The 15,383-nt window shown below is 47.8% G+C and overlaps 1 protein-coding gene across 1 annotated transcript in view; it reads left to right on the plus strand.

Annotated features, from left to right (window-relative positions):
* The first annotated feature begins 14,162 nt into the window (after positions 1-14,162).
* LOC119942050 (ectonucleotide pyrophosphatase/phosphodiesterase family member 7-like) overlaps positions 14,163-15,383 on the plus strand; it is a 32,171-nt gene continuing 30,950 nt past the window's right edge. Inside the window, exon 1 of the mRNA XM_038762706.1 lies at positions 14,163-14,412. Coding sequence (XP_038618634.1) covers positions 14,163-14,412 — 250 coding nt within the window. The remainder of the gene's footprint in view (positions 14,413-15,383) is intronic.

Consider the following 15,383-nt stretch of genomic DNA (forward strand, 5'->3'; position numbering starts at 1 on the left):
GCTCAAGAACGCCCGCTAATCAGCACGTCCGCTTCTAACGCCGGGTCGTTTTCATGCGTGAGTTCAAAAATCAGGCCTGAGAGTCGCAGCTCATCACAGTTCAAGGAGAATTGTAGATCAATCAATCAATCAATCGTATTTATTGAGCGCTTAAAGTGTGCAGAGCGCTGGATTAAGCGCTTGGGAAGTCCAAGTTGGCAACATCTAGAGACGGTCCCTACCCAACAGTGGGCTCACAGTCTAAAAGGGGCAACAAAATTCCATGTATCATCATCAATCGTATTTATTGAGCGCTTACTATGTGCAGAGCACTGGACTAAGCGCTTGGGAAGTCCAAATTGGCAACATATAGAGACGGTCCCTACCCAACAGTGGGCTCACAGTCTAAAAAGACTGTAGATGTAGATGATACGAAGGCCGAAATTGCGCCGGCGGGAGGGCCGGGAGCACGGGAATTGTCGCCGCGGAGGACGGAAAGGCGGATGGGAAGGAGCACTGAGTCGGGATTTGTTTTCTCGATGAAGTGTTCACTCTGAGTTTTGGACGGGACGCTCTCCCGCTCTTCCTGCTTCCCTAGACGGCAAGCGGGCCGAAGGCGGAGATCGTGACAACCGTTTCCGCCGTGCCGCGGTCTCCCGAGCGCTTAGTCCGGTGGCCGTGCACACGATGGGCGTTCAGTAAGTACCACTGACTGACCGATTCACTGAAAACACGTGGGTCTGAACGCACCGCCGTCGTGGGAGGAAACGGGTGCGAGCAAGGTGAGCATTCTGGGGCTTGAAGCTCTTCAGGAACAACAGCCCCCACGCGGACCCTCCGTACCGTGGCTCGGTGGAAAGAGCCCCGGCTTTGGAGTCAGAGGTCGTGGGTTCAAATCCCGGCTCCGCCGCCCGTCAGCTGTGGGACTTGGGGCGGGTCGCTTCATCATCATCATCATCAATCGTATTTATTGAGCGCTTACTGTGTGCAGAGCACTGGACTAAGCGCTTGGGAAGTACAAATTGGCAACATATAGAGACGGTCCCTACCCAACAGTGGGCTTCACTTCCCTGTGCCTCAGTTCCCTCATCTGGAAAATGGGGATTAAGACTGTGAACGCCCCGTGGGACCACCTGATCGCCTTGTATCGCCCCAGCGCTTAGAACGGTGCTTTGCACATAGTAAGCGCTTAATAAATACCATCGTTATCGTTATTATTACCCACTCAGGTGTGCTCTCCACGGGGCCACAGGACTGACCCGGACACCATATGGCTGGGGCCCCGGCGTGGGGCAATGGACTTACAGCTTGAGAAGCAGCGTGGCTCAGTGGAAAGAGCCCGGGCTTTGGAGTCAGAGGTCACGGGTTCGAATCCCGGCTCCGCCAATTGTCAGCTGTGTGACTTTGGGCAAGTCACTTGACTTCTCTGGGCCTCAGTTCCCTCATCTGGAAAATGGGGACTAAGTCTGTGAGCCCCACGTGGGACAACTTGTTTACCTTGTATCTACCCCAGTGCTTAGAACAGTGCTTGGCACATAGTAAGCACTTAATAAATGTCATCATCATTATCATTACAGCGCTTAGAACCGTGCTTGGCACATAGTAAGCGCTTAATAAATGCCATCATCATTATTATTATTATTACAGAGATCCTCTTCCCGGCTTTAAGGCTTCAAGAGGAGGTGACTTCAGAGATGTGAAATGAGTCCTGATCCCTAGGAGCTGAGGCCAGAAACCAAATTCTTTCCCTACACTCATTTGGATCACAAGCCTCTCGTTTTCCGCGTCTTCTTGGTTAATGATGGCATTTATTAAGCGCTTACTATGTGCAAAGCACTGCTCTGAGCGCCGGGGAAGTCACAGGGTGATCAGGTTGTCCCACGGGGGGCTCACAGTCTTCATCCCCCTTTTCCAGATGAGGGAACCGAGGCCCAGAGAAGTGAAGCGACTTGCCCAAAGTCACACAGCCGACAGTTGGCGGAGCCGGGATCTGAACCCATGACCTCTGACTCCGAAGCCCGGGCTTTTCCCACTGAGCCCCGCTGCTTCTCTGGTATTTACGCTGGTATTTACCAAGTATGCAGAATATTCTACTAAATACTTAGGAGAGAACACCAAAATCAAAAAACAGTCAATCTTTTAGACTGTGAGCCCACTGTTGGGTAGGGACTGTCTCTAGATGTTGCCAACTTGTACTTTCCAAGCGCTTAGTCCAGTGCTCTGCACGCAGTAAGCGCTCAATAAATACGATTGATTGATTGATTGATTGATTGATTGATTGAAAAGACATCGTCCCTGCACCCAAGGGATTTACCAACTAGCAAGGGAAACAGTAGCACAAAGTGAAAACCGAAGCAGCGCGACTTAAATGGAAAGCACGCAGGACTGGGAGTCAAAGGACCCGGGTTTCCATTCCGGCGCTGCCAATTGCTCGCTGTGTGACCTTGGGCAAGTCACTTCACTTCCCTGTGCCTCAGTTATCGCATCTGTAAAATGGGGATTAGGACTGTGAGCCCCCTGTGGGACATGGACTGTGTCCAACCGGATTTGTTTGTATCCAGCCCAGCGCTTAGTACAGTGCCTGGCTCATAATAAGTGTCTAACAAATATAATAATAACAACAAGTTGTTGCCAACTTGTACTTTCCAAGCGCTTAGTACAGTGCTCTGCACACAGTAAGCGCTCAATAAATACGATTGAATGAAATCATCCTGCCTCCAACTTAGACCGTGAGCCCCACGTGATAAATTTGTTTCTACCCGAGTGTTTAGAACGACGCTTCATACACGGTAAGCTCGTGACAAATACCATTAAAAAAAGAGAAAACTACAGAAGAAGGGAAAATGTATTTGTAGATGACCAAGTGTTTAAACAGTAACCCTGTAATCAATCCATCGGTTGTATTTATTGAGTGCTTACTGCGTGCTGAGCACTCGACTAAGCACTTGGGAGAGTACAATATAACAGAGTTGGTAGACGTTTCTTTTCTCTGTCCGCGAGGAGCTTGCAGTCTACAGTGGGAGACAGATGTTAATAGAAATTAGGAGTATATACATATGCTGTAGGGCTGAGGGTGGAATGAAGAAGCAGGGTGGCTCGGTGGAAAGAGCCCGGGCTTTGGAGTCAGAGGTCATGGGTTCAAATCCCGAATTATGGGTATATACATATGCTGTAGGGCTGAGGGTGGAATAGAGAAGCCGCGTGGCTCGGTGGAAAGAGCCCGGGCTTCAGAGTCAGAGGTCAGGGGTTTAAATCCCGGCTCCGCCGCTTGTCCGCTGTGTGACTTTGGGCAAGTCACTTCACTTCTCTGGGCCTCAGTTCCCTCATCTGTAAAACGGGGATTAAGACGGTGAGCCCCCCGTGGGCCAACCTGATCACCCTGTAACCTCTCCAGCGCTTAGAACAGTGCTTGCACTGTTTTAGACTGTGAGCCCACTGTTGGGTAGGGACTGTCTCTATATGATGCCAATTTGTACTTCCCAAGCGCTTAGTACAGTGCTCTGCACACAGTAAGCGCTCAATAAATACGATTGATGATGATAGTAAGCGCTTAACAAATACCGTCAGAAAAAAAAGTCACTTCTCTGGGCCTCGGTTCCCTCATCTGGAACATGGGGATGAAGACTGTAAACCCCCTGTGGGACAACCTGATCACCCTGTAACCTCCCCAGCGCTTAGAACAGTGCTTTGCACATAGTAAGCGCTTAGCAAATACCATCGTTATTATTATGACGGGGGAGACGGACATTAATATAAATTTTGAGCATATACATATGCTGTAGGGCTGAGAGTGGAGTGAATAAAGGATACAAATTCAAATGCAAGGACAATCCAGAAGGGAGAGGGAGAAGGGGAAATCAGGGCTTAGTCAAGGAAGGCTTCTTGGAAGAAGTGTGATTTTAATAGGCTTTGAAGGTGGGAAGATAGGATAGATAGCTCTTGGTGTAACCTTGGGTAAATCAATTAACTTTTCCATGCCTCTGTTCCTCCATCTGTGAAATGTTCTCCCTTTTACTAAGAATGTGAGCCCCACGATCATTTTGCATCTACTCCAGTGCTTAGTAAATACCACTGATGGATTGAAAAGGTGCTTGCCCAAAATGAAATAATAATAATGATGACACTTATTAAGCACTTACTATGTGCAAAGCACTGTTCTAAGCACCGGGGAGGTTACAAGAAGATCAGGTTGTCCCACCATGGGACTCAACAGTCTTAATCCCCGTTTTCCAGATGAGGGAACTGAGGCCCAGAGAAGTGAAGCGACTTGCCCAAAGTCACACAGCCGACAATCGGCAGAGCAGGGATTCGAACCCATGACCCCCGACTCCAAAGCCCGGGCTCTTTCCACTGAGCCACACTCCTTATCTAAATGTTGTCACTGTGAGCCCACTGTTGGGTAGGGACTGTCTCTATATGTTGCCAACTTGTACTTCCCAAGCGCTTAGTACAGTGTTCAGCACACAGTAAGCGCTCAATAAATATGATTGATTTATTGATTGATTGATTTAGATGAGACTGTTGGGTAGGCGCCTGGGGAGGGGGCGACGTATGGGATGGGGATGGGCTAGATGGGAATTTCTGCAGTTCTTTAATAATATTTGTTCAGCACTTCCACGCTCATCAGGTTGGAAATTCTCCATGTCCCACATGGAGCTCACAGTCCGAATCCCCATTTTCCAGATGAAGGAACCGAGGCACAGAAAAAAAACGAAGGGATTTGCCCGAGGTCATAGAGCGGGGATTAGAACTCGGGTCCCTCTGACTCTCAGACGCTAGGTCACGCTTCTCAGGGTGTCAGGGTGTCGGCCATCAGAGTGTGTGTCGGGGATGAATGGTTTTGGGTGACAGTGGGGAGAAGGGACAGGGGGTGTCATCATACCTGTATATGTGTTTGTACATATTTGTTACTCTATTTACTTATTTATTTTACTTGTACATATCTATTCTATCTATTTTATTTTGTTAATATATTTGGTTTTGTTCTCTGTCTCCCCCTTTCAGACTGTGAGCCCACTGTTGGGTAGGGGCTGTCTCTAGATGGTGCCAACTTGTACTTCCCAAGCGCTTAGTACAGTGCTCTGCACACAGTAAGTGCTCAATAAATACGATTGATTGATTGATTGATCGTTATTATTATTATAGAGGAGATCGACGTACAGCGCGTACGTTGGCATTGGAAGGGCGAACTGTTCGGGCTGGGTTACGGGAGAGCAGCGAGGTGAGGAGAGAGGGGGCAAGATGAGCGAATGCTTGAAAATACATGGAGAACAATCTAGTTTTTGGTCAAACCAGGCACATCGGACCGTCAGACCACGGGCCGGACGCCGGGGTCCGTGACCGCTTCCATTTGGGCTGTGCCGTACCGGTGGTGGGGAATCTCTGTAAAGTCTGCAGGCCCTGGACCTGAGTGTTGAAGGTGAGTTTATGTCTGGGGATTTATCAGGGAGGTAAGAAGCTCCTCAGCTGAAGTCAAGAAGCCCTCACCCAGCGCAATATTCCCACGACAGACCCCCAGACCTCACAGCATTCGCACAACCCCGTCACCTCAACGAAGCAGGAGAGTAAACCGTAATTTTAAAAGTACGGTATTGCCGTTTCTTATTAAAATCGCGATCCCTTTTGCGTTGAGAAACCCTTCAAAGCAGCAGAACCGGCCGGTTGTTACCGTTCTGCTGGCACGTGCGGAGCTTGGCAGGGTACAGAGAATGTTTAAAGTCTGATTACGCTTTCTTTTTATCGGTGCCACATTCGTAGTATCGGTTGGTCCCCAGCTGGTGTGACACTCGGTAATATAAAAAGATATCTGACTAACTCATGGAAGAACTCTTCGTCGTCAAAGAGGACCGCTGTACCCGCCGTACGGTGTGCGAGGGACTGGGATAATGGATGAGAATAGAAATCCTTAAAAGGGGTACTTGGGGCTCCTGTTTTTTTCCCCAAGGTGATCAGGTTGTCCCACGGGGGGCTCGCAGGATTAATCCCCATTTTCCAGAGGAGGGAACTGAGGCCCAGAGAAGTGAAGTGACTCGCCCAAAGTCACACAGCAGTTCCTCCATCTGTGAAATGTTCTCCCTTTTACTAAGAATGTGAGCCCCCATGATCATTTTGCATCTACTCCAGTGCTTAGTAAATACCACTGATGGATTGAAAAGGTGCTTGCCCAAAATGAAATGATAATAATGACGACACTTATTAAGCACTTACTATGTGCAAAGCACTGCTCTAAGCGCCGGGGAGGTTACAAGAAGATCAGGTTGTCCCACGGGGGGCTCACAGTCTTAATCCCCATTTTCCAGATGAGGGAACTGAGGCCCAGAGAAGTGACGTGACTCGCCCAAAGTCACACAGCTGACAATCGGAGGAGCCGGGATTTGAACCCACGACCTCGGACTCCAAAGCCCGGGCTGTTTCCACCGAGCCACGCTGCTTCTCTACAACCCGGCCTGCACATTTTGATCTTCTCATGCCAACCTTCTCACAAGACCTCAGTTTCATCTGTCTGGCCGCCAACCTCTCGCTTAAGTCCCGTCTCCGGCCTGGAACGCTCTCCCTCCTCATGTCCAACAGGCAATGATTCGCCCACCCTTCATGGAAGTCACTTCTCCTCCAAGAAACCTTCCCTAGATAAACCCTCCTTTCCTCTTCTCCCACTTGCTTCTGCATCATCCTGGCTTGCTCCCTTTATTCATCCCCTCAGCACTTATGTACACATCTGCAATTTTTTTTTAATTTATAATAATATCCATCTGCCCCTCTAGGCTGTAAGCTCATTCTGGGCAGGGAATGTGTCTTTTTATTGTTGAATTGTACTCTCCCAGGAGCTTAGTACATTGTACTGCATACAGTAAGCGTTCGATAAATACGACTGATCGACCGACTGACAGATAGATGCTTTGCACATAGTAAGCACTTAAGTGCCATCATACCTGTATATATGTTTGTACATATTTGTTACTCTATTTATTTATTTATTTTACTTGTACATATCTATTCTATTTATTTTATTTTGTTAATATGTTTGGTTTTGTCCTCTGTCTCCCCCTTCTAGACTGTGAGCCCACCGTTGGGTAGGGACTGTCTCTAGATGTTGCCAACTTGGACTTCCCAAGAGCTTAGTACAGTGCTCTGCACACAGTAAGCGCTCAATAAATACGATTGATTGATCATTATTATTATTATAGAGGAGATCGACGTACAGTGCGTACGTTGGCATTAGAAGGGCGAACTGTTTGGGCTGGGTTACGGGAGAGCAGCGAGGTGAGGAGAGAGGGGGCAAGATGAGCGAATGCTTGAAAATACATGGAGAACAGTCTAGTTTTTGGTCAAACCAGGCACATCGGACCGCCGGGGTCTGTGACCGCTTCCGTTTGGGCTGTGCCGTCGGCGGTGGGGAATCTCTGAAGTTCTCTGAAACTGTCGACGCGTCCGATTCTCTCTCCTTCTTCTTCCCCCCCGCCAGGTCCGTGGCACATTGAAGCAGATGGCTCAGAGCAGCAAGAACCTGAAGCCCAAGACTGGACCAGAGCTGGAGGTGTGAGGCTAGCGGAGCGTTTTCATTTTCAGGAAAATTCTCACTCGTCCAAGATCCGACACTCGTGTTCTCAGCTCTTGGGCCTGGGGACCCAAACTTACCCACACAGTAGGGCCACTCCCCGGTAAATGGTTTCGGGAGAGGAAAATGTAACCGGCAAGCCGGGCCGGGAGGAAATTCCAGGCCCTCTGGGGATGGGAAGGGCTTTTGGCAGGGAGAAATGGAAAAGGGGAGTGAAAGGAAGGGCCAACACAATAGAAAAAGCAGCAGGGAAGGATCACCCTGTCCTTTCCCGGATTTTCCCATCACCCTTTCTCATAAACCAGAAAGCTCGACGTTATCCTGGACTCCTTTCTCTCTTCCAATTCTCACCAAATCTTTCGGGATCTATCTTCCCACCTCCAGAATCTGCCCCTTCTTCTCCGTCCAAACAGTTGCTACGCTGATCCAAAAACTTGTCACATCCTGCCTTGAATACGGCGTAGTCTTTGCTGACCTCTCTGCCTTCAGGCTCTACCCCTCACCAGTCCATATTTCACTCTGATTTCACTTCACTCTGATTTCCTTTCACTCTGATTCATTCAGAGTGAATATTTCACTCTGCTGGCCACATCAAAATCCTGTAAAACGTAAAATGGAGATATCGTACGCTCCCAAGCGCTTAGTACAGTCCTCCGCACTCAGTAAATTGGATTGATTGATTGACTGATATTAATACTATGTGGAACAGAGACTGTGTCCAAACTGATTATAATAATAATAATAATGATGACGGCATTTGTTAAGCGCTTACTATGGGCAGAGCACCGTTCTAAGCGCTGGGGAGGCTACAAGGTGATCAGGTTGTCCCACGGGGCCCCCACAGTCGATCCCCATTTTACAGATGAGGGAACTGAGGCACAGAGAATTTAAGTGACTTGTCCACAGTCACACAGCTGACAACTGGCGGAGCCGGGATTTGAACCCATGACCACCGACTCCAAAAGCCCGGGCTCTTTCCACTGAGCCGTGCTGCTTATCTACCCCAGCACTTAACGCAGTGCTCGGCACACTGTGAGAACCATGTGGCTTAGGATCAGCTTAATCAGTAGTAGTGTTTGAATTTCATTCATTCATTCAGTCGTATTTATTGAGCGCCTACTGTGTGCAGAGCACTGGGCTAAGCGCTTGGGAGGTACAAGTTGGCAACGTATGAATGAACATTTGAATGCTTTCGCTGTGCAAAACACTGTTCTAAGAGCTGAGGGGAGCACAGTGGAGTCGGTGGGCACCATTCCTGTCCTCGAGGAGTTTACAATCTAAATGGGGAGACAGACCCTAAAATAAATTATAGGCGGGGGGAAGTAACGGAGATGCGCTACGGGCAGGGGAACCCAAGCGCTCTAGACTATAAGCTCTCCACTTCTGACCGTAAGCTCCCCCAATAACAGTAATAAGCGCTTAGTACAGTGCTCTGCACACAGTAAGCGCTCAATAAATACGATTGAATGAATAATAATAATGGTATCTGTGAAGCTCTTCCTCTCCGTCAAGCACTGTTGTACGTGCCGGGGAAGATACAAAATAATCAGTCCCTGTCCCTCACAGGGCTCACCATCTAAATAGGAAGGAGAAGCAGGTATTGAACCCCCATTTTATAGACGGGGTAACTGAGGCACGAAGATACAAGCAAATCGCGTTGGACGGTCTCTGTCCCACGTGGGGCTCACAGTCTTAATCCCCGTTTTACAGATGAGGGAACTGAGGCCCAGAGGAGTTAAGTGACTTTTCCAAGGTTGCACAGCGACAAGTGACAGATCTGGGATTAGAAGCCAGGCCCCCTGACGTCCAAGCCTCTGCTGTAATACTACTAATAATAATAATGGCATTTATTAAGCACTTACTCTGTGCAAAGCACTGTTCTGAGCACTGGGGAGGTTACAAGGTGATCAGGTTGTCCCACGGGGGGCTCACATTCTTAATCCCCATTTTACAGATGAGGGAACTGAGGCACAGAGAAGTGGAGTGACTTGCCCAAAGTCCCACAGCTGACAAGTGGCGGAGCCGGGATTTGAACCCCTGACCTCTGACTCCAAAGCCCGGGCTCTTTCCACTGCTTCCACGCCGCTTCTCTAACCACTAGGCCATGCTGCTCCTCTAGACTGTAAACTCACTGTGGGTAATACTAACAATTTTTATTATGGCATTTGTTAAGCGCTTACTATGTGCCAAGCACTGTTCTAAGCGCTGGGGGGGGGGGGGATACAAGGTAATCAGGATGTCCCACGGGGGGCTCACAGTCTTCACCCCCATTTTACAGATGAGGTAACTGAGGCCCAGAGAAGTGAAGTGACTTGCCCCAAGGTCCCACAGCTGACAAGTGGCAGATCTGGAATTAGAACCCATGCCCTCGGACTCCCAAGCCTGTGCTCTCCTTCCTCTCCCCCTCCTCCCCCTCTCCATCCCCCCCGCCTTACCTCCTTCCCTTCCCCACAGCACCTGTATATATGTATATATGTTTGCACGTATTTATTTCTCTATTTATTTATTTAACTTGTACAGATTTATTCTATTTATTTTATTTTGTTAATATGTTTGGTTTTGTTCTCTGTCTCCCCCTTCTAGACTGGGAGCCCAATGTTGGGTAGGGACCGTCTCTAGATGTTGCCAACTTGGACTTCCCAAGCGCTCTGCACACAGTAAGCGCTCAATAAATACGATTGATTGATGGATTGATTAGGCTCGGCCGCTTCCGAAGGAGTAGACAAGGAATGCGGCTACCAAGTCTGTTGCATCGTATGCCCCCAAATGCTTCGGACTGAACACAGTAAGCACTCTATAAATTCCACTGATCGATTGAGTAATCATCATCATCATCATCATCAATCGTATTTATTGAGCGCTTACTATGTGCAGAGCAGGGTGAAGTGATGTGGAAGTGCTCAGGAAGTGAGGAAATGAGCATTAATAATTATGATGGTATTTGTTCAGGGATAAATTGGGATTTTAGAAGAGGAGAGGAGATGGGCTGGCTGGGAAGGAGGAGGGAGTTCCATGTAGGAGGGAAGGTGTGACCCCAGCGGGAAAAATTCACTCAGATGATTTGAGTCTGTCCGGATAATTCCCAAATGTGGATCGTCTCTGCGGAACACGGGCTGGGCACGGAGGAGGGAGCGTGAGGATGAGGGGCTAGTAAAAAGACAGTTCCTGGGCCGCCCCGGAGAAGCAGCGTGGCTCAGTGGAAAGAGCCCGGGCTTTGGAGTCGGAGGTCATGGGTTCAAATCCCGCCTCCGCCGATTGTCAGCTGTGTGACTTTGGGCAAGTCACATAACTTCTCTGGGCCTCAGTGACCTCATCTGTAAAGTGGGGATGAAGACTGTGAGCCTGCCGTGGGACAACCTGATCACTTTGTAACCTCCCCAGCATGGCTCAGTGGAAAGAGCGCGGGCTTTGGAGTCGGAGGTCATGGGTTCAAATCCCGGCTTCACCAATTGTCAGCTGAGTGACTTTGGGCAAATCACTTCACTTCCCCGTGCCTCAGTTCCCTCATCTGTAAAATGGGGATTAAGACTGTGAGCCCCCCGTGGGACAACGTGATCACCTCGTAACCTCCCCAGCGCTTCGAACAGTGCTTTGCACATAGTAAGCGCTTAATAAATGCCATCGTTATTATTATTATTATTATCTTTACTCCGTACAATGAAGGCCCCCAAAGATGTTATCGATACTGACGTGGACTCTGATCATCATCATCATCAATCGTATTTATTGAGCGCTTACTATGTGCAGAGCACTGTACTAAGCACTTGGGAAGTACAAATTGGCAACATATAGAGACAGTCCCTACCCAACAGTGGGCTCACAGTCTAAAAGGGGGAGACAGAGAACAAAACCAAACATACTAACAAAATAAAATAAATAGAATAGATATGTACAAATAAAATAAATAGAGTAAAAAATATGTACTGATGTGACAGTTCCGTCCGCCCCCTGACAGCAGGTTGCCCAGGTCTGCCCATAATATGTGTCTTTTAGAAAGAGATTACCGTGACCTCTGTGAGAGATAACGACCTTGGCCAACGTGGGGCAAGTCTAGCACTCAGAGCCCCAAGCAGACAAGGATAACATTTCCCGGGGTTTCATTCATTTCATTCATTCATGCAATCGTATTTATTGAGCGCTTACTGTGTGCAGAGCACTGGACTAAGAGCTCGGGAAGTCCAAGTTGGCAACATAGAGAGATGGTCAGTACCCAACAGCGGGCTCACAGTCTAGAAGGGGGAGACAGAGAACAAGACAAAGCATATTAACAAAATAAAATAAATAGAATAAATATGTACAAGTAAAATAAATAAATAAATTGAGTAATGAAACATGTCCCACCAAGAGCCCACCCCAGGAGCCCTGTCACCAGGTCTGCTCTCTAACTGATAAATGGCATTTCAGGCCCCAGTCCTGACTCCTTGGAAGTCTCAACCTGGTCCTCTCATTCATTCATTCATTCAATCAATCGTATTTATTCATTCATTCATTCAATCGTATTTATTGAGCGCTTACCGTGTGCAGAGCACCGTACTAAGCGCTTGGGAAGTACAAGTCGGCTACCTATAGAGACGGCCCCAACCCGACAACGGGCTCACAGTCTCGAAGGGGGAGACAGGCAACAGAACAAAACACGTAGACAGGTGTCAAGTGGTCAGAACGAAAAGAATCAAAGCTAAATGCACATCATTAACAAAATAAATAGAATAGTAAATAAGTACAAGTCAAACCTGATCCCTGCCCTCAAGTAGCTGACGGTCTAGAGAGGAAAACACTGGAGCGAACAAGGAGAGTGGAAAGGGAGTTGAAGGGAACTCATTCATTCGTTCAATCGTATTTATTGAGCGCTTACCGTGTGCAGAGCACTGGACTAAGCGCTTGGGAAGTACAAGTCGGCAACATATAGAGACGGTCCCTATCTAACAACGGGCTCACAGTCTAGAATAAAGAATATTGTGTGTGTGTCATTGTATGTGTAGTGGGCTGAGGGGTGGGTCTGAGTGAAATCTGAACATATCTAGTATATCTAGGTTTGGGGGGGGAGTTTTTTGGATGACATCTGTTCAGTGCTCACTATGTGCTGGGCACTGTACTAAGCACTGGGGCAGATACAAGATAATCAAGTTGGACACAGTACCTGTTCCACATGGGGTTCACAGTCCGAGTTGGAGGGAGGAGGGTTCAATCCCCATTTTACAGATGAAGTAACTGAGGCACAGAGAAGCGAAGCGACTTGCCCAAGATCATTCATTCATTCGTATTTATTGAGCGCTTACTGTGTGCAGAGCACTGGACTAAGCGCTTGGGAAGTACAAGTTGGCAACATCTAGAGACGGTCCCTACCCACCAGCAGGCTCACAGTCTAGAAGGGGGAGACGGACAACAAAACAAAACGTATAAACCAAATAAAATAAATAGAATACATATGTACAAGTAAAATAAATGCATTCATTCATTCAATCGTATTTATTGAGCGCTTACTGTGCAGAGCACTGGACTAAGCGCTTGGGAAGTACAAGTTGGCAACATCTAGAAAAGGTCCCTACCCAACAGCGGGCTCACAGTCTAGAAGGGGGAGACGGACAACAAAACAAAACAAAACAAAACATATAAACCAAATAAAATAAATAGAAACATATGTACAAGTAAAATAAATGCATTCATTCATTCAATTGCATTTATTGAGCACTTACTGTGTGCAGAGCACTGGATTAAGCGCTTGGGAAGTACAAGTTGGCAACATGTAGAGACGGTCCCTACCCAACAGCATGCTCACAGTCTAGAAGGGGGAGACGGACAACAAAACAAAACATATAAACCAAATAAAATAAATAGAATACATATGTACAAGTAAAATAAATGCATTCCTTCATTCAATCGTATTTATTGAGCACTTACTGTGTGCAGAGCACTGGACTAAGCGCTTGGGAAGCCCAAGTTGGCAACATCTAGAGACGGTCCCTACCCAACAGCGGGCTCACAGTCTAGAAGGGGGAGATGGACAACAAAACAAAACATATAAACCAAATAAAATAAATAGACTGCATATGTACAAGTAAAATAAACGCATTCCTTCATTCAATCGTATTTATTGAGCCCTTACTGTGTGCAGATTTTTGCCAATTTGTACTTCCCAAGCGCAGTAAGCGCTCAATAAATACGATTGATGATGATGATGATGATGATGATGCAGAGCACTGTACCAAGTGCTTGGGAAGTACAATATCTCCCTCCACACAGCACCTGTATATATGTATATATGTTTGTACGTATTTATTACTCTATTTTATTTGTACTTATTTATTCTATTTATTTTGTGAATATGTTTTGTTGCATTGTCCGTCTCCCCCTTCTAGACAGCAGACAAGTGGCGGGGCCAAATCTGGAACCCAGGTCTTCCGATTCCCAGGCCCGCGTCTCATCCCCGAGGCCGCGAAACGCCCTCCGCGAAGTCTGACGAACGGATTTCTTCCCCGATAGACTTCTGCCTTCCTGCGTGCAGGCCGTCGCTGCAAAGATATCCCAGCTCTGCCAGGCCATCTATTTATCGGCCCGACCTTTGCTCAACGTCTGATTAAAAGCAGGGAAACCGGAGCCTAAACTCGGACTCTTTCCCAAGGCAAGCGACATGACAGCGCTGACCTCGCTCTCGTTCTCTCTCCTGCTCCTGGGTTTAATCTCCTCCTCTCCTATCACCAGGAAGAAGAAGAGCTTCAACAAACTGCTGATGGTTTCCTTCGACGGGTTCCGCTGGGACTACGACCGGGACGTCGACACCCCGAACATGGATCGGCTGGCGAAGGAGGGGGTGAAGGCTAAATACATCACCCCGCCCTTCGTCACGATGACCTCTCCATCCCATTTCACCACCATCTCCGGTGAGTTCCCAACCGCAGGAAGCACGATACTCCTGAGCATTTTCTCTCTTGGAAAAGTCACCCAACTCCCGATCGGACAGTATCTTTATACTTCAAGGCCCTTCAAGGCCCTGCTGAGAGCTCACCTCCTCCAGGAGGCCTTCCCAGACTGAGCCCCTTCCCTCCTCTCCCCCTCGTCCCCCTCTCCATCCCCCCATCTTACCTCCTTCCCTTCCCCACAGCACCTGTATATATGTATATATGGTTGTACATATTTATTACTCTATTTATTTATTTATTTATTTTACTTGTACATTTCTATCCTATTTATTTTATTTTGTTGGTATGTTTGGTTCTGTTCTCTGTCTCCCCCTTTTAGACTGTGAGCCCACTGGTGGGTAGGGACTGTCTCTATGTGTTGCCAATTTGTACTTCCCAAGCGCTTAGTACAGTGCTCTGCACAGAGTAAGCGCTCAATAAATACGATTGATTGATTGATTTATATTCCCCGTGCTCCTCGAACTGTGTCCCGCCCGGATTGAGTATTCCCTCAGCGGCAGTGATGTTGATGATGATGGCGATGATGATTCATTCATTCAACCGTATTTATTGAGCGCTTACTGTGTGCAGAGCACTGGACAAGTTGGCAACATATAGAGACGGTCCCTATGACAACAATAACGTCGAGCGCGAGGAGCACAGATAGCGTGAAAAACTTGAAAATATTAAAGATATTCAGCCTTCCCCCCCTCCCAATTTTCACTAGAACTGCGAACGAGGACCGAAACTGATGGTTTGAGTTCTCTCTTTTCATGTTTCATCAATCGTATTTATTGAGCGCTTACTATGTGCAGAGCACTGTACTAAGCGCTTAGCGCTTAGCACTGTTTCCTGCCCACTCTCTGGTGGGAATGCTATTAATGCTGTTGGAGAAGCAGTGTGGCTCAGTGGAAAGAGCCCAGGCTTTGGAGTCAGAGGTCACGGGTTCAAAT

The sequence above is a fragment of the Tachyglossus aculeatus genome, chromosome 21 (assembly GCF_015852505.1).
Source record: "Tachyglossus aculeatus isolate mTacAcu1 chromosome 21, mTacAcu1.pri, whole genome shotgun sequence".
Classification (NCBI taxonomy): Eukaryota; Metazoa; Chordata; class Mammalia; order Monotremata; family Tachyglossidae; genus Tachyglossus; species Tachyglossus aculeatus.